The sequence below is a fragment of the Loxodonta africana genome, chromosome 13 (genome assembly GCF_030014295.1).
Source record: "Loxodonta africana isolate mLoxAfr1 chromosome 13, mLoxAfr1.hap2, whole genome shotgun sequence".
NCBI lineage: Eukaryota > Metazoa > Chordata > Mammalia > Proboscidea > Elephantidae > Loxodonta > Loxodonta africana.
The window spans coordinates 21345882-21370003 of NC_087354.1; the positions used below are offsets into that span (position 1 = coordinate 21345882).

At 40.2% G+C, this 24122-nt stretch overlaps 1 protein-coding gene across 10 annotated transcripts in view; it reads right to left on the bottom strand.

Annotated features, from left to right (window-relative positions):
- The window catches only part of MCTP2 (multiple C2 and transmembrane domain containing 2), a 312542-nt gene that overhangs the window by 187627 nt on the left and 100793 nt on the right, over positions 1-24122 (bottom strand). For all 10 annotated transcript variants that reach the window (XR_010317359.1, XR_010317360.1, XM_064267069.1 and 7 more), the window contains 3 exons: positions 3791-3933; positions 2921-2997; positions 2282-2393 (listed from right to left, as the gene is read on the bottom strand). Coding sequence is in view for 8 of the 10 variants with exons in the window: in XM_064267069.1 (XP_064123139.1) it covers positions 2282-2393; positions 2921-2997; positions 3791-3933 (332 nt within the window). In the remaining 2 variants the exon portion in view is untranslated. The remainder of the gene's footprint in view (positions 1-2281; positions 2394-2920; positions 2998-3790; positions 3934-24122) is intronic.

The following is a 24122-nucleotide window of genomic DNA, read 5'->3' on the forward strand; positions in this document are numbered from 1 at the left end:
TCTGTTAGTCACTCGTATTCAAATACCCAATATAAGAATACCTTTAAATGTTAACTTAAACTCGGAGAGAAGGGCAAACATTTTCTGATATCTACTCGACCCACGAAGGGTCCACATCTAGCCCCGGATAAAGTATTCCTTGCTCAGTTATACTTTGATGACGTAGAAACAGAAAAATAAAACTACCAACCAAAACAAATGGGAGCAGACAGGGTTTTCTCTAATACCTCCATAAAATATATACAAAATATACCATACATTTGACCTCCATCAGCCACACAACGAAGAAAGTCAGAAAACACGAGACTGAGCTTTCTCAAAGACAGGAGGAAGAGGAGTCTTAAGTAAGACAGACATGGTGGCTACTATTTGGAGTTCAAAGAGATACCCTTTGAGATCTTTTACAAAAACAAATCTAAGGTGCTTCTAGTATTAACTGCTCTGCAACTGGAAAATAATCAGAACGAAAATGTCTTTGCTTTAAAACTCCAAATTTTGGCAACATTTAAATACCTTTTAAGTGCCAATATCGCTACTAAACAGAGTCCAGTATATAACAGAAAAACTCAAGGGGGTAGTCATGTAACTATGTAGCTATTTTCATGGGGAAATTATCCAACTTTATAAACCCCGTTTAAATATGTAAGACATTTCTAGAGCATATCAGTTGGCAGTTGCTAAACCACGTTGTAAATGATATTGTTTACATGTATAGAATTACAGTCAGGTCAAAGAACTGGTTACCTAATGTACCTACCTATTGACAGTGAACCCACAGTCACAGAGCAACATTGTCAAAACTAAGAGGAAGCTAGAGAAAATCCCTCTTTTATTATTTTGAGAGAAAAAAATTAATATTCAACATCAATTTTAAGACATTTTTAATAGCAGGTTGATTGACAGTTTAACAGTGCTGCTTTTAAAACATTAATAGATGGAGTTTTTTTTTAAGCTATTATCAAGTAAATTGTCAAAAGTGAAGAATTCAAGTTAAATACTGCAACTATTTAGTTGACTCTCTAGCAACTGAGAGTCATTGTATATTTTTCCTAAGCACCTACAGTAAGAGAGGAGTTTTAAAGACCAGTATGAACAACAGCAAAATGACCAAATCAACAACTCACACGGGAGCTCGTGCCGATTAAAATCTGGATAAGGTTCACTTTGGACTCTAAATCTCTTCAGAGGAGCTGCTTAACTTGAATAACTCAGTTTCCTGTATTTCTAAACAAATGAGATGAGAAGTCCTAATTTTTTTTTTTTAAGATAGAGAAAAATTGTAAGCAACCATATAGTCTCCTTCTTTAAGCAAACTTCTGTCAGTCTACTAGTAAACCAATCATGATTTCTATCATGAAAATAAATTAAAACTAAAAGCAAAAGCGATGTCAACATGAAGACTATTTCAGAACATTCTCACCAACCCCATTGCCTCAATTCAAGAAGTATTCGAGCCCTAATTTATAAATACATTTCAGATTTTCAAATACATTTCTAAATATTCTAAACTTTAACACATCTTATTTCTTCTTCAAGTAGGTATTTTTGTGGGCTTTTAAAATACCTTTTAAATAAGTTATAATCAAGTGTGCTTTTCATTCTTGTTTTAATTCTTGTAATTATACGGTATAATCCCAGAATTTAAAATAAGAACATGACTCGGATCTACATACTGGCTCAAAAGAGCAGAGTCTTGGTCATTTGGTAACAAAATACAATGTTTTAGACATCTTCAATAGGTAGTATATTACTTGAAATTTTCATGAAATATATCAGAGAATGTTAAATTTTGTGTCTCCCCCAAAGTACTCTCCGTAGGAAACTTGGTAGCTTCAATTAAAAATAAAAACAATGACGTAGCAATTGAAATCTGCAAACATACACTTGCTCACCTTAATAACGTACAACTAACCCAGAGTTAAATTCTGGGAGATGTTTGTCATAACTGAATAATGCCTAAGTTATCTACTACCTGTGAAAATTATAGAGAGAAGCCTTTAACACTTAGTGAAAGTGTATTTTAGATAATCTATGATAAGAAAACCATAAGCAGCACGTAAGTTTTAATTACAGCAATAGCACCCCTGTCCCTAGCCAAATTAGAGATAATTCCTTAATGGATTTTCTCTCAAGAGTTCCAAAAGAGAGATAGGTAATTTAAGCATCTACAAAATTACTTGTTTTCTCAAGGAATAATTATGAAAAAGTCAGTGCTCTGGTAGCCCGTTAATCAAAGGATAATAGCAATGAAGGGTTTAAAAAAAAAAAAGGTTAAACTTACATGTCTCTTGAAATCACCCTGTTTTACTACTAGGTTCAAATTTAAGACAATCACTCCCATGTCATCTTCTAAACTGTTTGGATCTTCCAATTTTAAAATATATTCAGTTGTTCTACAAGTAAAAACAATTAAAAATGTTAGCACCTACAGGTAGTACTATAGTTTTATAATGCACCATGAGCTTATAAAATCTCCTACCTCTGAATGTCAAAAAAGCACCAGATGCAGCAAAAATAAAACAATGGCCATCACAATAAAGGCATTTTTGGCATTGATTTATTCAACAGTTGGTTAGCTGGTACCCCTCCCTACCCCACAAATACATTTTAAATGCTTGTTTTAATTTTAAGTTAGGTTAATAAACTTGAATATTAACAAATCAATGTGTAAAATCCAACACACTTTTTAGAACACATGATGGAAGATTTAATGCCTGACTACTATATCTGGGAGCTAGGAAGCAAAAATCATAGAAAAGATATTAGAAATTGCAATACTTCCATTCTAAAGCACTGTTACATTTATTCAGGTTTTTTTTTTTTTTTTTTTTGCCATTTGATCGCAACAAACCCCATTTAACATTATTCTGTGTTCGCTCACAGATACATTAATAAGAATTAGAAAGTAAAAATACAGTACCTGTTAAGCTCAAGATCACTGAGAGTGACAAATGCAGAGCCCATGAAATCAGAGGTGGTTAGATCTCGATCATATACCTACAAAGTCGGGGGGAGGGGAGGGCGGGTAGTAAAACACATGATTACAGTAAGCCAACCAAGTTTATCCAATTATTAGCAAATGAAATAGGACGGTAATCTTGAATTCAAACTTTTAGATTGAAAAATAATTTGCACAGTGCAGTTAAAAGGGAATCTAGCCCCTTTATAACTAGGTGGAGAGAACAAAAGTGTCCATTTTGCCTACTGAGACCAAAACAACAGCAGAAAATACATTTAAGTTGGGATTCATACGAGTTATAACGTCACGCACAATGGACCTCTTGCTGTAGTTTAAATTGTTTCTCATTAAAATTAAGTATTTTCCACGGTGAGCAGATCTGCCAATTAAATAGGAATTCGCTGGGTATTCTATAGCCATCCCATCTTGTACTCAACTCACGCAGTTTTAACCCAGATATTAGAGCAATTGATGCTTACAACTGGTAGCTTAAAGCACTGTTAAGTATAAAGTTTTTCCTAATGAGAAGGATTTTAGTACTTGTCACCACAACACTCCCAGTATTAATTCTTCCACATTCGATAAGTTTAAATACAATCAATGGACATATTATTTTCCCTCCGATTTTCTGTAGAGTGCATCTCACTGATCTGACAGACACACACAATTGTGACAAATGGTATAAAGATTTCCTTCCACATTAATATTTTCACCAGTGCTTGAGGAAAAGAAAATGAATTTTGCCAAATTCTCTCTTAAACGAGCATCAAAGATTGTCAATAAATAAATATTTTTATAAAAGAGAAGGCTGGAAAGTCCATCTGTGGTTACCTTCACACGCAGCTTTTGATCAAGCCTTTGTATGGGTAATACAACTATTTCATCCCAAACTGGGTTCAAGTTCTTATATATGACTTTACTTTTGTACAGTGTCTTCCCATTCAGCTTAAATTTCACATAGGGATCACTCGTGCCTTTAAAAGAAAAAGAGAACAAGACAAGTTTTGTAAACATACGTAAAAGCTTAGGACCTCCACTAAGTAGACAGTCTTTCCACATTTCCTGTGGCCCAAAGGATTCTACTGTGCATACCCGGAACAAAGTCTCTGTGCAGAGAAGGGTGGTCCCAGCGGTGCAGAGAGAGAAAAATGAAACAACTTGAGGGAGATGACAGACTCTTCTTTGCGTTTAGTGGTGGAATATAAACGGACTCCTTGAGCTTTTTTTGTTTCATTTCACTGTGGATATATCAACACTCTGCTACCCACAAAAATTCAAGAAGAAAAATTCACAGGCATCATCAGCCAATGGTGTCAGAATCCTGGGGGGAAGTTCATTCCCGCCTAAGAACAGCAGGGAGCCATGAAAAAGGGAAAGAAACCATTTTCAAGAATTTGGCAAGTTGGTTGACCCAACAGAACCCTGTACTTTAAAATATAATAATAATCAATCAGTCAGTCTCTGAAACCAGGGGCTCAAAAGATGAGGCCGCGGACTAAGACGAACTGGGAGGGAGCGATTCAATTGACAGCATTGCCATTCTTCATTGACTCCCTGCACCTGCTCTAAAGCATCAACATTGTTTCCACCCAGGCCAGCTGAACTTTAGAGCAGCCAGGCCCTCAGCTGGCCCAGAGCTGACACCGTTGACCTGCCTGGCTCCTCCTGGGGAGCTTTGAAACCAGCTCCAAAAGGAATGAATAATGTCCCTCCAGCCACTATGCCCAGAGCAGAAAGGAGCCGGAGGGCTGGCCCTCCTCCTCACTTTTCAGATCAACTGAGAAAAAGCACACTCACAGCATAACACAGAAAAACATATTTATATATGTTTTTTTGCCTGTGCACCTCTGTGCATGGGTGTGCATGTATGTGTTACACACATCATGTGTACCACCATGCTTGTGACATGTAACAGTGTCTGGGATATGCTTGTTCACTAATCCCTAGTGAAAGATGAATAAAGGAGACACAAATGACTGAGCAATCCACGAGTGAACAAACGAAACCAGGCAGATAATGCTACAAAGAAAGAAATCTAATCTAAATTTGAGCTGTTATAATATTATAGTTGTGAAACGCAGAACTATGAATAAGTGTACAAAGACCAAGTGTCTGTTTATTTCACTGATACATCTCAAGTGCCTAGGTCAGGAGCCAACACAGGCCCTCAGAACATTCACTGAACTGAATTTCTGATATTGAAGTCAGGCCAATACAGTCTAAGAATGTTATATCAAAAACTTGATTAAGCTACTTGATCACTAGCATTTACCAAATTCTTCATCCCTGTCATTAATTATCTCAATCTTTTATTTTTGAGCTCCTTTTTATAAACGTTTCTATTTAGCTCCAGTCTTAAAAATTACTGAAAAATGAATGTGATAAACTTCTCAACTCTTTTAATTGAAAATAAAGTAACATCACTACAGAGCAAGGCCACATACATCGTTTAGGGAGCTGTGTGGGTACTCATTTTAAAATAAAGAAATCTAAATGATATGAAAATTATATAAACATATGTGAATCCAACTCTCACATCTTAAGTTTGGCGACACAGCGATAGAAGCCCAGTACTCTTTATTCTAAACTTGAACACACACATACAGCACAATAAGTAGCTGTTACAGAGCAGGCGTAAAAGCGAACGACTTCACAGACACGCAGTGGCATCTGCACTAGCGAGCGAGACAGCCGTCCACCCCTCCCCCTCTTACACCACAAGAGAACACCTCTAGCAAGTCAGACTTTACCCATCATTCTGATATATATATATAAAAAAAGTGGGGGGAAACTCTAATAAAAAGAGGCCTTTAATTAAATGGAATTGCCACTCTGGGATCTGGCCTTCATGCTTGTCAGCGTACTCTCAAAATAAACATCTCAGAACCAGGCCTCCATGGTGTCACTTTCTCACAGGCAAGGCATACTGGGTAATCCCCAGGCATCTTGACAGCTACATAATGTTCAAACTGTTTCACGGGTGAATGGCGGCCATTGCGTGAAAGAAAATATTAATGTCTGGAATTAATAGAAGAAGGGACCAGGGTTTACAAAGCCAAACAAGGAACGAGAGTGTCAAGTTAGTGTGGCGTTAATTGTGAGGGAAAAGTGGAGAAAGGGGGTGGGAGCACACTGTGATTCTCTCTCAGAGCCTAAGTGCTTCCCTGTCAGAGAAGTTACATCTCAACTAGGCAGGATCTGAAAGAGGGCCAGCCGCTCAGGAATGCAACTCCCAGATTACACAGACGATGAACTGACACCTGAATGGGTGGACTTTAACCCTTTTCACTGGGAGCCCCAGGAACAATGAGGGCCTTTGGAATAAAGAGGTGATTTGGTGCTCCGGGAGGACAATGGAACAGGTGCCTCCATCCTGGGCCGGCCACCCTGGGGCAGCCTCCAATGGCACCATGTAAACTTGTGAGAGTCGCACAACCTCAGCCTTAGAAAATCATACTACTCAGAGTATGTAATATATCGCTACAGGCTACAACATGTACTATACACTAAGTGAAATAAATCAGTCCCCAAAGGACCAATAGTATACAGTCTCACTTATAGAAAATATCTAGAACTGGCAAATGTATAGAGACTAAAGTTTACGAGTTCATGGTTACCAGAAGTAGGAGGGAGAAGGGAAGGCAGATTTTAGCTTAAATGGCGCTGAGTTTCCATTAAGGGTGACGGGAAAATCTGGAAATAGAACGTGGTGATGGTTGTACAACACGATGAACGTAATTACTGTCACAGAATTATAATGTAAAAACATGTTGAAACGGCAATGTTTTGTTATATACGTATATAGGCTTAACCCGGTTGCCATGGAGTTGATTCCGACTCTTGGTGGCCCCATGTGCGTCAGAGTGGAATTGTGCTCCACAGGGTTTTCAATGGCTGATTTTTCAAAAATAGAGTGCCAGGCCTTTCTTCCAAGGAGCCTCTGGGTGGACTCGAACCTCCAACTTGCAGTTAGCAGCTGAGTGCGTAACCATTTGCGCCACCCAGGACTCTTGTAACACCCAGGGACTTCATATGTATATTTATCACAATAAAAAAGAGAGAGAGAGAGAGAGAGAAGAATCAACGGTCGTAGTATCTTGCTCCATTCTAAACACACTGTGGTTCTACATATAGGCTGAGAGAAACTAATAGCCATTCATTGGCTCCCAAAATTGTTGTACCCATTTACCCTTTTAATGATGATACACGACAGCCCTTCCTTCTGCTCATGCCCACTGACGCTGGACACGGCAACGTCTCCCTTCTCTCCGCACCTATCACACAGGCTGACGTGCCAGGACACTTGTACGGGTACTTCAGAGTGTGGCTTAGGGCTCGCCACAGTGGGGGGAGCAGAGGTCAGGCAATCACAGATCCTGCTTTCCTGCACCTGATAGGCAGCGGGTTTTCCATAACGATAACACGAGGTCCAAGACTAAGTGTTAAAACAGAACTGCACTCAGGGGTTAGGATAGTTCACTGGTGGGACAGGTAAGTTCTAGCTGGGGTATCAGTGGGGGCTGAAATAAACAAGATGGGAGATGAAATATGGGTGGACCCAAGCATGCAAAGAAGGGTCCAGGTCACTGCAGCAAGAAGAGGGAGACCCCAAATTGCTAGGTTTGTGTGGTGCACACAAAATATTCTACTTATCTGGAAATTAAGAGAGAAAATATAATGGGAAATAAAGTTTAAAAGGCAAGTTCTAATCAGAGAACCAAGTGCCTTAAAATAACAAAATAAAAAGTTTAGTTTTTATTCTGTAAGAAATACAGGGTTTTTTTTTTTCTTTTTTTAAAACAAAAGTAATGCATGCACAGCTCTGAAATTTATAACGTAAATTGTAAAATCTCTACTCTCTTAACCTTCTCTTTTCCCCATCCCTCTAAGGTACCTGCTATAAACAGTTCTTGGGTACTTTTACAGGAAAAGTCAATAAAAGAATTGTTTTTACCACAAATGTAATCCTGTGGTATACACCGGCCTCCACACTTTTACACTTAATGTATCTTGGAAGTCAGTTCATACCAGCAATACAGATTTACCAGGTTTTTTTTTCATCAACTCCGTAAATTTTCAGTATCAATGTATTTTAACTCTTTCTGCTAGTTGTCAAATAATGGACATGTATATTGTTTCCACTTTTAATTAGTATAAACAGTATTGTAATAAGCGTCCTTGTATGACTTTCTCAGAGTTCTTAGTGATTATATTAAAAAGGGAATTTTTAACACTGGAGCCTTTGGACAAAATGAATATGCACCTTTTTAGGTCCTGAGAGTTATTGTCAAATGTCTTTCAAAAATTTTGTCAAATTCACACTCTCATCACGAGTATTGGCAGTATTTGCTCCTTCACATGGTCGCCAACACTGGATCCTATAAGCCCTTATTTTAAATCAACAGCTGACGGAAAAAACAGTATCTCCATTCTTACTGATATTTAACATTTTTAGTAAAGCTTAATATCTGTCCAGTTTTAGTAACCTACATTTGTACTTCTTTGTCAATGAAACACTTTTTCATATCATTTTTCTGTGGGCTTGTGATTTTTCTTCTGCTCCATACGAGTATGCATGATTTCTTCATTACAGAAATTAGTCATCGGCTAGAAATCTTGTCATAATCTGTTTAGACTATGTTATTTCTTCGTGCAATAGTTATTTTCCTTTTCAGTCAAATTTACCAAATTTTTATTTATGGCTTAGTAGTTTAATGTCCTGCTTAGAAGAAACGTCTCACTATAAGATTTAAAAATTAATTCAGCCATATTTTCTCCCACTGATTTTGTACTTTTTCACTTGTTTTTACACTGAAGTCTTTGATCCATCTGGAATTATTTTAGTGTGAGGAGGGAAGGAAATGCTGGTTCACTTATGAGTAAAAAAAAAGAGTAGGAGAGTAAAATGATCAGAGCCAAGCTTCTGAAATATAAATCTGGCAGCAGCTTGTAGTTTAGTATGAACAGGGAAGAGGCTTAAGTGAGGAAGCCTGGTAGCTGAGATATTGTAGTACAGGGGAATTGAGGTGGCTAGAGAGAAAATGCCAGCCACACCATACAAAGTGCCAGTGCTGGGTTTCACACATATGATCCTGAGAATGCTGGCCCCAGCAATGCTCTATCAACTGAGAGGGTTATCAAAACTATTGGGAAACGCTGCTTACTATTTTCTGGCTTAAAACTTCACAGTGCAGAGTAGAATAATAAACGCCGCTAAGGGATTTAATAAAGATTAAAAAAAAAAAAAAAACTTAAAACATTTAGACTGTATGTTTCATAAAATTATTTAGATATACGAAACATTTTATTTGGCCCGCTTAACACACTCAGCTGCTAACCTCAAGGTTGGAGATTCAAGTCCACCCAGAGGCACCGAAAAGAAAGGCCTGGTGATCTACTGCAGTGAGATGACAGTCACTGAAAACCCTGTGGCGCGTAGTTCTACTCGGATACACGTGGGGGTCACCCTGAGTCAATGTCGACTTCACAGTAACTTTTATTTTTTAATGAACATAATATTAAATCTCCACCAAATCAAGGCATCTAAAAGTTAAGATTTATGGCCAGAAATACCTAGTATGCTCCGCAGGTGTATTATAAATATGTACGGAATAAATGAATAAACTTTGAAGTAAAATGGACGCGGGTAGAATAAATTCCCAGACCTTCCTTTTATTAACTGTATAATCTTGGACAACTTACTCAACTTCCTTAGGCCTTACCGTCTTCACCTGTAAGATGAAAAAACATCATCCTCATAATACTGTCACGAGAAATGAATGAAGTATTATACTTCAAATGATAGGAGGGTCTCGCCATTTACTCTGAACATCCCATAGTAAGTGCCCAATAAATAGTTGTTACTATTTTCAGTATTATTACTTCATTCAGTTAAAAAGGAAATAGTATATAATAATGCTTTTCCAATTGCCATCAAGTTGATTCTGACTCATGGCGACCCCGTGTGTTTCAGAGCAGAACTGCACTCCATCGGGTTTTCAGTGGCTATAATCTTACAGAAGTAGGTCTCCAGACCTTTCTTGCGTGGTGCTGCTGGGTGGATTCAAATCGCCAACCTTCCAGTTAGTAGCCAAGCATAAACTTTGTCGCTCAGAGACTTTCCCATAATAATGTATGTAGCACTGATTATACATTCATCTACTCTATTTTAACTCTCCAAAATACATTTCTCATTGTACTACCCCTTCTATTGAGTTCTTTAAAGGTGTGAAATTTATATCACCTTTTCTTTTAATGGAGCCTTGGTGGTGCAGTGATTAAGAGCTTGGCTGCTAACAAAAAGGTTGGCAATTTGAAGCCACTGGCTGCTCCTAGGAAACCTTATGGGGCAGTTCTACTCTGTACTATAGGATCGCTGTGAGGCAGAATGGGCTCAACGAAAATGGGTTTGCTTTGTTTTGTTTTTTTCTTTTAATAAGTGGGATAGAAAATCCCTTTCCTTATACATTTCTCACAAGGATGCCATGTGGATTGGGGAAATTTCCATAATATAATCTGAGGTATCTTGGTAGGAAAGGGCTATATGAAAATTCAAAATTGCCAGCTATTCACGAGCACTGCCTCCTTCCTTATCTACATTCCTAAGGTTATTCACTGATGATTTCTCAGCACTTGGCAGACATCACCTGCTGAAAATCACAGGCAGTTCTCAGAGAAGGCACATGAGAACTCAAGTCTCACATTAGTAGAGAGTCACTGAGAAAGGGAAATTTGAAGATTTTGTCCTCCTCGTGGCATTCCATCTATCGTCTTTAGGAGCTGGTACCACGTTGACAGCATTAAGGGAAAATGGTCAGTGTCAACAAAGGAAGTAGTAAACAGAAACAGATAACGCCACACTGCACAGTGCAATAACTATTCTAATATGCAAATAAAAGAAACGGTCAATAAAAGATCTACTTACAAATGACTTCCCTTTGCTTTTCTGATACAATAACTCATAGCCATGGTAGAAAAAAAGCAGATAGGCAAGATACGCTGAAAGAAAATTACCGCCATCTAGAAATGCTGTGAAATATGTTTGAATATGTATACTTAGAGTCTGCATGTTCACGTGTACACACGCATGCATGTGCACACACCCGCACATTTTTCAACAAAAGCGAGACATCCTTCACAGTGTTTTTCACTTGCTTTCTTCAATGAATCATTGATATCCTTCTACACCCATAAATATATACCTACAAATCAGTTTCATGACTATTTATGTCTATATACAGATTTATGAAAACATTACTAAGTAATATAATTTTAAAAACTAGCATTCCTAACATGAACTAAAAACCCTCTGTGTTGAATGCAAAATGTTATTTGTGAGCAAAGCCTACTCCTCTGCTATCAGCAAAGCTCATTTGCCAAGTTGTAACTTTAGCCATGCTGTCTCTCCAAAAGAAAGGCCCTCTGAGGCTAGAAAGGTTTCCTAATTAAATGTATCGCTCAAAGTAGTTGTTTGTTCATGAAAGGAAATCATCCCCATATTTTTACATTAAGTTCACATTTGTAATACATTGTAACTTTCACTGAGAGATCTTGAGGTTTTAGAATTCCGCCAACAAGTCTTTAGGGAACCCGAGCTTCAAGTAGGCGAACTCAGAGTGCGTCGGCAGTATTTGGAAACACATAAAAAGTATTTGGCTTTCTTCTCATCTTCTGGGGTCAGAGTAACAGGTGACTATTCTACTTAGACACATACATTCAGAATCTTCTGAATATATGCATATATTTAGAAACAATTATTTTTGTCAGACAAAGAACTAAACCTGAGCTGCTTTCATATGGAATCCCACAGACTCAAGTTCACTGCCCTCTAGTAGTTACGCTGAGATTTCCTGATCAAGTGGTGTCCGGAAGCTGTACACTTCACCCACCTCTTTAGAAACCATAATGGACCATATGGAAATCCATTGAGAATTTGTCCTCAGGCTCATGAGAAAGAAGGGACAAGTTTTGTTTTATAGAGCAAAATCTGTATCACTTATGAAGACAGTGATAAGTTCAAGTCTAGTGGAATTCCAAGCTAGGTTTTATCCAGTATGACTGAGTAAAGAGAAATGCATATTCCCACGTAAGCAATGTCCATCTTCTTCCACAGATAGTGTCTATAGGCTTCTACGAGCCATTCTTTTATTAGCAACTACACAAAAGTTTTCTTGCCGATGTCTCTCCAGTCTCGATGACCATTTTTTTGCCATTTGTATGTCCTGGAAGTACTATTTTAGAGCCCTGGAGGCACAGTGGTTAACAGCTATGATTGCTAGCCAGAAGGTCAGCAGTTCAAATCCACCAACCACTCCTTGGAAACCCTATGGGGCAGTTCTACTCTGTCCTATGGGGTCACTCTGGCAACAGGTTTGATAGGTTTTGGTGGGACTATTCTTGAACCTTTCTCCTGAGTATAACTGGCTTCCCTCCTCTTCAGTAAGCCACTAAGGGACCCCACCACCTGTAGGGCACTTTGGGCAAGGTCTATTCATGACCTATACCCTGGGATGTAATGATCCCAGGCAATTTACCAAAACCCAGTTTACTAAAAGAATTTCCAATGATCAATTTACCCAACGGACAATTGAAAGTAGAACCATTGACCTAAAAATTACCAGTTCTATCAAAAAATTGTTTCTTTTAACTATAAAACTTATAGTAACTTGTATGAATTGAGGTCCCTAGCTGGCATAAACAGTTGCACCTGACTACTAACCTAAAGGTTGGTGGTCTGAACCCACCCAGTGTTGCCATGGAAGAAAGGCCTGGCAATTGGCTTCCACAAAGATTACATCCATTGAAAACTCTATGGAGCAGTTCTACTCTGTAACACATGGAGTCACTGTGAGTCAGGATCAACTCAATGACAATGAGTTTGGTTTTATTTTTGGAAGGAATGAAGAATGGGGCATAAGAAAGCTATGAGAAATCAGATCCTTTGGGGACCTTCTGACTCTCCCCTGCCCTGGAGTCTCCTACACTTCCTACAGCCCCTTCCCTGGACCTCACCCTCCAGCCTCAGCCCCATCCTGTAACACACCCAGACTCAGGACTTTCCCACAGTCCCCTCCTCACCGGCCTGCCTCCCCCATTAGCTCCCCTCTTTCTGTCCTCTTTCTTCCCCTCTCTGGGATCTACAGCCTAGGCTGACATGTTTAGTCTTCTTCATTATTTTTTCTTTGGCCTGAGACAAATGAAATGTTATTTGAAAAGCTGTTTTTGTTTTGTCTTCACAGTCAACTGACATGAGCTGGAGACCTTCAAACGCTATTTAAAAATCCCCGTTTAATACCTGTAACTTTATAAACAGCTCTAACTTTATAAATACACTTTATAAATAGTTGAAAGAACAACAATGTCAATAAATGGATTAATTCAGTGATTTCAGAAAGTTGGCCAGTTGGCTGAATAGACTTTTGAACAAATTGGCTTTTCGCGAGTCATCATGAAGAAAACATGCCTGCTTCCCTATTCCTGAGTAGGTCATCACAAGCACCTGGGGTGTGAGCTGCTTGGAGACATCACACGTGGTTGTCCTTGTAACACCAAAAAGGGAGGGGCTCTGGTGGAGTTAGAAGGAAGAAAACATGACAACATAGGCAAAAGGGAGAAGAACAGCCGTGGCTCGAATGCGACAATCAAAAGGGAACAGAAAGGGCAAGGAAAAAACAAAAACCAACCAAAACAAGGAAGAAGGAAATAAGGAAGGAGCAGCCACACAGCCAGTGACTGTCAAGGTCTGTAATCTCTGTTAAAAGATAAAACCTGCCAGATCTATATAAATGTCAGTTTTCTTGTTCCAGGAATCTATATTGCCAATGTTGACACAATTAATATCCTGCCATTTTCCTTCCCATTTAAAAAATACTAAAGATGTCCCCTGTCCAAGCTATAAATTGACTAAGCATAAATCTAAGTCTAAAGAAATGGGCATCCGTTTTCATGGAGAAGAAAGAACAAGGCTGATGTTTAGCAGAAATATTAGCACTGTACGTTATATGATTAAATCCTACAACAAGTGTAAGAAACAAGCACTACCCTGATGGTGCAGTGGTTAAGAGATTGGCTGCTAACCGAAAGCTGGGAGGTTCAAACCCACCAGCTGCTCCTCAGGAGAAAGATGTGGCAGTCTGCTTCCACAAAGATTTACAGCCTTGGAAACTCCATGGGGCAGTTTTGCTGTGTCCTATAGGGTAACTACAAGTTGGAATGGACTTAACAGCAATGGGGTTTATATCATTGTTTTGAAGGAGTCCTGGTAGCCTAGTGGTTAAGTGCTTGGCTGCAAACCAAAAGGCCGGTAGTTTGAACCCACCAGATGCTCTATGGGAGAAAGATGTGGCAGTCTGCTTATGTAGAAATCACAACCTTGGAAACCCTATGAGGCAGTTCTACTCTCTCCTATAGGGTCACTATGAGTTGGAATTGACTCAAGGGCAATGGGTTTGGTTTTATATTGCTGTTTTAAGATGAGAAAAGTTGGTGAATTCACAGAGCCAGGCCTCAGACCTGGGTCCATTCCGCTGTAAAGACTTTCATAACTTGAGCAATTTTAAAACATGACCCCCAAAATTCTGTGATACTTCTCTCATCAAAAAATAGGGTGTCTGTTCCCCCACCTTGAATCTGGGAGTGCTTGTGGCACTGTGCTCCTTCCAAAGCTACATCATAAAAGGTGATACAGTGGGGTATGGATTGAACTGTGTCCCCAAAAAATGCGCATTATAAATCTTAACCCCCATACCTGTGGACATAATCCCATTTGGGAATAGAGTTTTCTTTGTTATGTTAATGAGGCTGTATCAGGGAAGGCTGTCTTAAACCAATCACTTCCTAGATATAAAAGAGCAGATTGGGCACACAAAAAAACAGACACAGGAAGACGACCCACACTATCTGAAGACGATGGAGACAAACCCGTCTTTAAGCCCTGGACCGCCAAGTACGGCCGGGTAGAGACACTGAAACAGAGATTTTTCCCTGAAAGCAGACAGAGAAAGCCTTCCCCTAGATCTGGTCCCCTGAATTTGAACAGCTAGCCTTCTAACTATGAAAAGATAAATTTCTATTCATTAAACCCGCCCACTTGTGGCATTCTGTTATAGCAGCACCGAGAAGCTAAGACATACGGGTTCTTCCTTGAGTGCTGGAACACTCACGCATGGAGCCCTGAGGGTTCACGTAAGCAGGCTGACAGGTAGGAGGCGGCCATGCTGTGAGGAAGCCATGCGGCAGGCAGAGGCCTCATATGGAGCAGCTCTAGCCTTCCATTCACCCAAGCTCAGGCACCCAACACAGGAGTAAAGGAGCCTCCAAACCTTCACAGGATCAGTCTCCAACAGTAAAGTTGCAAGTCTTGTCATCTGAGAACCCAGATAGTGTGGAGCAGAGACCAGCCATCTTCACTGGGCCTTGTCCCAGAATTCATGAACACGTGGTTGTTTCAAGTCACTAAACGGTGAGGCAATTTGTTACACAAGATAGTGTCTGGGACAATACCCTTCACCATTGCCTGAAATGCTCTCTACCTCAAATTCAGCATGCTGTTGGTGTCTGAGATGGGATTGCATGGTAGAACTAACTGTACAAAGCTGTAGTTGCAATCAAAATTGGGTCACAAATAAATCACAGACACAGAGGAATACACATGGGAAAAATACACACAACATGCACACACCCACAACAGAACACACCGTATCAACAGGAACAGTGAAAAGAACTGCTTGAAACACAGCATGCAACGTGTTGTTGTTGTTGTTGTGTGCCACTGAGCCAATTTTGACTCACAGTGATCCTATGTGACAGAGTAGAACTGCCCCATGGGGTTTCTTAGGCTGTAATCTTTATGGAAGCAGATCGTCAAATTTTTTCTCCCATGGAGCTGCTGGTGGGTTCAGCCTACTGACCTTTTGGTTAGCAACCGAGCACATATTATATTGGTATAGAAATGAACAACCAGCATAGTAGAGAACTCCCGATCAGCCAAATGGGCAAGACGCGCTAAATTAAACTCAAGTCAGTGGTCTTACATTGGGTGTAAGGTGATACCTTACCTGCAGCAGACATGGGAAATGTCCCAGTTTTGCTCCAGGGCACTTATAGGAATTGAGATGAGACCCCAGTGAAAGAACAGGTAACTGACTCTATAGAACAATAAATAGAGCATCACGAAATTCTAATCAACCCATGAGGACACAAGTCTCAAAACACAGTCAAACCAACAAACAAGAAATCTAGAGGAAAGAGCTCAGTTGTGGGAATACAGGAAAGGCTCTTAGGACAAATGTATCCAACAAGGACCTGTATCAAGAGGCAAATGAAGTGACAGAAACAGATTTCAAATTCAGCTCCACTGACTTGCTGCAGAAACTCAGCAAGCTACCAAAACTCAACAAGTGGAGGAAAACTGCTAGCTGCCTTTCCGGATGGGTGTTTGCATCTTTGGAAGATTCAGGTTTGCTCCTGAAGGACAGCCTTCCTGATACACTTGCCCAGATGAGTCTGGGTTTGTGTAGCTCCCTCACAAGCATGCCAGTGAACTTTCGCCATCTGGTGTTCAGAGGAGGCACTGCACTGAGGGCAAACCCAAAATTTCCCTGAAGAAAAATACAGCTCGTGACCTTTCACTAGAGTAAAACTGCAGTGGGCGACTGGCACCTGGACCAAAGAACAGGTCAGTAAAATCAAAGAGAAATCCAAGAAGTAGAACTTAATATGAATTGCATTTTAAAATGCGATTAAAAAGTAGCATTCAGACCATTAGGGAAAACGGTATTTATTCCTAGTGAATTAGGTAGACATTGGGCAAAAAAAGAAAACTCAGTTCCCATTCCATGCTAGAAACCAAAATAAACAAGAGAGAGCAAAGAAATAGATGAAAAATGTAAGCCACAAACAAAACCAAATAAATACAGGTTCATATGTACCTCTCTCCAGAGTGGCCTTTCTAGGCAGAAAAACAAAGGAGGAAACAAAATCGTCATGAACAAAACTGAAAGGCAAACGACAAATTCGAAAAATATGTGGGAACATGTGGAGGAAACAGAAAAATGAGGAAAAGCAGTGGGTAGAACGGGTAATGTCTAAAAGATAAGCACGTATTCCATAATCAAATATATTAAGAGGTCTAAATTTCTTCACACAAATTGAAACAAAAATGACAATACTTTCCTTCTATATAATTAAACAAAGATATTCTACATATAGCAGAGGTAAGAATGGGAAAGTGAGCCTTATACACAAGGTTAAAAAAAAATAAAACCAAATCCGTTGCCATCAAGTCAATTCCAACTCAAAGTGACCCTACAGGACAGTGTAGAAATGCCCCATTAAGTCTCCAAGGAGTGGCTGGTAGATTCCAACTGCCAACCTTTTAGTTAGCAGGTGTAGCACTCAACCACTACGCCACCACGGTCTCAGGCTGCAAAATAGAAAATTCTTTCTCAAGAGTGAACTACCAAATCTGCAACAAGAAATTTGAATTGCTCAGATGATGTGGCAGGAAAAAAAAAAAAAATCCAATCCTCTTTGATAAATGAGTTTCGAAGAAATAAAAAGGGAAGTTGTATACACAGACCTAGATACAAGAATTTCACTGCCACAGGATTACTAGAAGTACAATTTTTGAACAAATCTGATGCGGGACGCTGATTAAACAAAGTGAAACTTCCCATTTTTTCTCAAAATATTTATAGAGGGGAAAGCAGGGAATCTAGCAATTTACAACTGGATCCCATTTTACTTTAGAAAGAACTTTTTTTTTTAATGAGATCAGTGCAGTATATTCAGTTCAAAATACCAATAAGCCAGGTGGTTTGCCTTCACCATGAGTTTTCCCCAAGTCAGTCACTATGGTGCTGAAGGCCACTTTCCTGATCAAGTCTAGAATGAGGAAAATAAAACCATCCATCCACAACAGGGAAACCCTGGTGGTGTCGTGGTTAAGTGCTATGGCTGCTAACCAAAGGGTCAGCAGTTCGAATCTACCAGGCGCTCCTTGGAAACTCTGTGGGGCAGTTCTACTCTGACCTGTTGGGTTGGTATGAGTCGGAATCCATTCGACCGCAGTGGTTTGGTTTTTTAGTTTTATCCACAATAGAGCCCTTGTTCAGATAACGCACCTTTAAAAATTAGTTTCTCTTTCACCTTCACTTTCTCACAAACAGAAAAGAGGAACTGGCTCACACAGTACATTTAACCACCAGCCATAACCCAGGGAGGTAGATAAACACAGGGACGTGCGCGCGCGCACACACACACACACACACACACACACCACATACCTCAAAAAAGAGTAGAAAGGCAGAAGATATTCAAAGAGTCCAAAAATACGAAGAAGTAAAAGCAAATCCCAAACAAGAGTGACTATAACAAGAAACAGCAACGATAATGATAGCTAATACATACTGAGATCTGCTGCTAATGGTAAGGTTAGCGGTTCGAGTCCACACAGGGGCACCTCAAAGAAAAGGTCTGATGACCTATTTTGAAAAATTACCCACTGGAAACCTTAGGGAACACAGTTCCACACTGACACACATGTGTTGGAATCCACTCCATGACAACTGGTTACTCATGTCACAGGGAATGCCTTCAATTTTTTTTTTCCTTCCTGCAACACTGCAAACGGCCACCAGAGGGCAACAACAACATAGTATTCTTTCTGTCCACAAGTAGGAAACTATCACAACTGCCTTAACATCAAGGGGAAAAAAAAAACAGAATTTTAACGCAGGGACTGTTCTTTTCCAGGAGTTAATATACGGTAAAAGCTGCAAAAGTCAGAACCTGTGTAAGGTGAAAACGAGTTACAGAAGGAAAACTCAATTATTTTCCACTAAAACGAGCCATAGAAAAGTGGTAACAATGCTCTCTGTCAAAGGCACAAAACTTGTGAGACTCAAAAAAATAAGGCAGTCCCATCGAGTTCTGGCTCGCACAGGTTTCACTGTATTACTCTAGGATCTAAGGGGGTTTAAGCTGCACCTTTTGCTCAGGACAAGTGACCTGTCCATGTCACCAAGCTGGTACTCAAAGGAGCCTTAGAGAAGAGGGCTGGCTCCTGAAATAAGCATTACCAGCTCTATGGCCCCAAAGTGCATTCTTGCTCACGTTCCTCTCCGTGGGAAACCGAGCCTGAGTTCAATTTCCTCTGTGCATCAAACAGTTGGAGTTAAAACTGATTGGTCATATCAATTGACCGGTCATGTGATAGTCCTTCTGCTTTATCAATGGCAAAATGGAAAAGAGCCAAGAGCTACTAGACAATGGCTTGGATCAAGCACTTAAAACAGATACATGTCTTGTTTGGACAAAGATAACACATCCTTGTAGAACCTCCTTAAATAAATGGGAAGGAGATGGAGAATACAAAGGGGTAAAGGGAAAAAGTTAAGACAAGAAAAAAAGGGGAGCAAAAAGGGAGAACAAAGAAAGATTAGATGAAAGGGAGAGAGGACAGAAAGGGCTGGACAGGAACAAACTGAGAGACACACAGTGCCTCAGACAGAGAGCAGAAAGACAGAGGTGGCGGTGACTCTCTACGGATGACTGAAGAAGGTGGAGCTCAAGACACTGCCTGGACATTGTAAAGTATAGGACCAAGGCTCATTGTTAGAAAGAACACTCTAGCAACCAAAGTTGCCCAGCAAAAAAATGGGGCTGTTTCATTTAACACTGAGATTCCTGATACTGGATCTATTCTAGTAGAGGCTGAAGGACCACATGCCAGAGGTTCTAAGGAAAGTCTTGAGGGAACTGCCAAATGACCTGTAAGGAAAAGTCTTCAAAGCAAAGCACATTTATGGAGCTACATAGTTAAAATCTCCCAACCTTACATAATACTCTTCTTATAGCCATCATTACTCATGACTATATAGGCACTTTTATGATGAAGTATCATTACTTATTCACCCACTAACTTCAGTTTTGTTTTGTTTTGTTTTTTTTAATGACCTATAGGTTTTGTCGCTGAGTGGTACAGTTTAGCACTCGACTACTAGCCAAACATTTTGGCAGTTCAAACTCACTCAGATACTCCTGGGAAGACAGGCCTGGTGATTTGCTTCCGAAAGGTCACAGCCTATGAACACAGTTTACAGTGCACGCATGGAGTCTTCAGGAGTTCAAATTGACTCAACGGCCACTAAAAGCAGCAAACAAGGTTTTCCCGTGCATATTCAGATGAAAATGTATATAACGTACAAGGGATAGATAAGCTGACAACTGAAGACACCAGGCTGCCTGAATGCAATTAAGAAATACGTCTCCTTTCCTGACACCATTACTGAACCTGTCGCTTGTTCTGAAGCCAAAGCTCCCTCCTGATTCTGTCTAAAGAACAATTAGTAACTTTGTGGTTCTGCAAACTCAACCAATAGCCCAGAAAATCTCAAAATCCTACCTTGATAAACCACTGAACAAGCCAGACCTGTGCCTGAACCAGAGAAAAAGAGGACTTAGATAAGGTGGCAGTTCCCCAGCTCCTTACACTAACAAAGTCTGTTTTCTGGCTTCTAGTTGATGGCCAGAATCAGAACAGAAAAAGGGGGCCCTGATTTCTGAGTGGCTTCTCCCCACTTGTTTCCAGATGGACCGAGTGGCTAAAAGATTCCAACCCCCAGTCACAAACCCCATAAGTTCCTTTTCACATCTTTTCTTGAGGTTTGCTGGAACTGTATTTTCCTGAGAGGGGTACCATGAATCTTTACTTCACTGTCCAGTGAAAATAGAGAAATTTCATTTTTACCACCCAATAGCTCTAGAATTTTCTTGATTGCACAACCAGCTATCCATATATAGCCAGGCAATTGGAAACATAGGATGAATATTGCAAACTCAAAGATAATTCAAAATTTATATTCAGTACTTTGGCATGCCACATCGTTTTCTGTACTATGTTAATTGGGCTAATACCATATGAAATTGTGTTTAGAGAATATAATTAAGTCAAGTGTGAGACCAAAGATGAAGAACAAATAGGCAGTGAGGTAAACCCATTGCCATGGAGTCGATTCTGACTCCGAGCGGCCCTGTAGGATAGAGTAGAAGCGCCCCATAGCGTTTCCAAGGAGCGCCTGGTGGATTTGAACTGCCGACCTTTTGGTTAGCTGCCGAACTCTTAACGACTATGCCACCAGGTTTCTGTAAAGCCCCAGGAAAATAAAATGGTGTGTCTAATAGACAGCTAAACCTGTACCTACCAGGAGAAACCCATGTTCCTTCCCTTGTGCCAACATCCACTGGTAGATAGTGGCTGCCTAGAGCAACGTTCTCAAAGTGTAGTAGCTAAACCAGCAACATCAGTATCACCTGGGAATTCGTTAGAAAGGCAAATTCTCGTGCCTCACCCCAGACCTTCTGCACCAGAAACTCTGGACATGGGGCCCAGAAATCTGTGTTTTAATAAGCCTTGCAGGTCGTTCTGACGCTCACTCAAGCCAGAGTTGATTGGTTCAAAGGACTATGTTGGAGGAAATGCTGAGGCGGGCTGGGTTCCACAGCAAACAGCACTGCACGGATACATAACGTCAGTCTCTGAGAAAGAAAGAGAGTGTGGCAACACGGGTCCCAGCAATGATGGCGCCTGCTTCAAACCGTAGTGGATGCTCAAATGCTGACTGACCTGGAATAGGCTCTTGAGCATACCCTGATCACTAACTTAATACTTCTGGTAATCAATCAGAAATCAACATAGTCACATTAGAGAAAAGCACACAACACCTGCAAAGTGTAGAAAAAGGACTTGCTAAGAGTGAACTCTTACGAGATAGTGATTAATCTTCTCAATAAATAAAAGAGATGGGGCAATCGGTACTAGTTCTAAAAGAAACTGGTGCACAAACAGTACAGTTTATGACCTAGATTCCTTATTAGCCATTTATACTTGGATTATATTAGGCTTGTACAAGACAAAGGCCTAATTCTCGTATGATGTTTTCCTTTTGATGAAATGACACATGTAGGGACAATGATTTCTGGGGTCTTCCCTTCAGCCCTCAACAGCAAGGTACGGAGTAAGTGCATATAGACCCTATTGTGTAAGTCATTTTCTGATGTGTGCAGTTACTTTATTAGGGTTACTGACAATCTACCAGGACTCTGCTGTCACTGTAACAGTTTGACGTATTAAGGGTTCAGCCAGGGAGTTGAATAAACAAGGGGGAAGGAACCAGAAAAGATGGGAGAAACTGGAAAAGGAGCAGTTGGCATGAAGAAATCCAGAGCCTGTGTACCCCTCCCCAGGTAGACACTGTCAGGAAAATCACAACAATTTAAAACAGGGCACAGACTTCTAAAGGTTTAAAAACACTTAGTTCTTAGAAAAGTTAAATACACTCTCTCTAGAGTACTTTTCTAGTCTCCAAATCAGTTGTCACTAGATGAACTTGAGAACAAAGCACCCACTGGACAGTGTGCTGGCTCAGAGTAAGAGTCGGGATATGCATGAGAGACATCTTTATGCTGGTTTATAATCGTGTCCTGTTACACATTATTTCAGGTATGAATTTGACAAGAGAAGGGACCTACAAAAAATGAGAAAATGAAATGTTCACTACTTGAAAAACCTACCACTAAGATTGAATTGTGCCCCCTAGAAAGATCCGTTGAAGTCTGAATTCCTATACCAGTGACTGTGATGCTGTTTGGAAGTAGGCTCTTTGCAGTTGTTAACATGAGGTCATGTTGGAGTACAACCAGAAAACCAAATCTGTTGCCATCAAGTTGATTCTGACTCTAGCAGCCCTACAGAACAGAGGAGAACTGCCCCATAGGGTTTCCAAGGAGCAGCTGATGGATTTGAACTGCCATCTTCTGGTTAGCAGCCGAGCTCTCTTAACCACTGCACCAACATGGCTCCCACACTGAAGTAGGGGGGTCCTAAGCCTATATGACTGGTGTCCTTATCAAAGAAGAGAAGATACACAGACACAGAGGAACAGAAGAGGAACACCGTGATGCTACAGCTGCAAGTCAGGCAATGCCTGGAGCTACCAGAATCTCAGAGAAAAGCATGGAACAGATCCTCCCTCAGAGCCTCAGAAGAAATCAACACGACTGACACCCTGATCTCAGACTTCTAGCTTCCAGAAAGGCAAGACAAAAAACTTCTATTGTTGAAAGCCACTCACGTTGTGGTATTTTGCTATGACACTTAATGCTTTTGCTATGTACTTAATGACAAGGTTTTTATGTGTTTCTGAGATACGTGTGTATACGGGTATAATTATAAAATTGAATGCATCGATGATATACAATGAAGAAACTCTCATTTTCTACTTGGAGAAATTTAGATCAGGATGGAGGACTAAGCACGTATACAAATATACCCACCCACTCTATCTGCCTCAATCCATTAAAAATAACATAAAACAATTTTCTATTAAAATGAGTAAGTTTATAACAATGCTAGATCCTAAGAAAGTGCACATTGACAGATAATAATTTATGCTTTTGATAGAAAACACTATGTATCAACATGCAGAACATGAAAATTTTCACCATTTGAAAATGCAACATGTGAGAAAAAAATGTGTTAAGAAGAAAAGAGACAGTATTTTTAACTAGGAAAAAAAAAGAGTAGGCATACTTTAGAAACCCTGGTGGCGTAGTGGTTAAATGCTATGGCTGCTAACCAAGAGGTCGGCAGTTCAAATCCACCAGGCGCTCCTTGGAAACTCTATGGGGCAGTTCTACTCTGTCCTATAGGTTCCCTATGAGTCAGAATCAACTCGACAGAAGTGGGTTTAGGAAAACTTTAATACAGCCTTGAGAGATGGAAGACAGGTGAGATCAGATAGATGGAGGAACCCACAGCCCAAAACATGAGCAGTAGATGGTCAATGCAAAAGGCTGATGGGCCAGGGAGGACGGAAGGAGCAAGTAGGAGGGTATACAGTAGGTGAAGTCGGGATGCTCTAAGCTTGGAGGCTGCAGATACAGAAACAGGACAGGATCTGGGCAACGACCAGGGTGACTGGATGTCACAGCATATGCAGCCAGTGGGCTAAGGCTATTCTATCCCTTTCCTGTCAATCAATGACTGGCAAAGGCACCTGAGAGCAAGCAAAAACAGTGAGCATGGGGAGGAAGCCAGAGGGGAGGGCTTTAATGGCAGGTGATAACCAGGGACCAGCAATAACCAGGAGGAATGGGGAGAAGC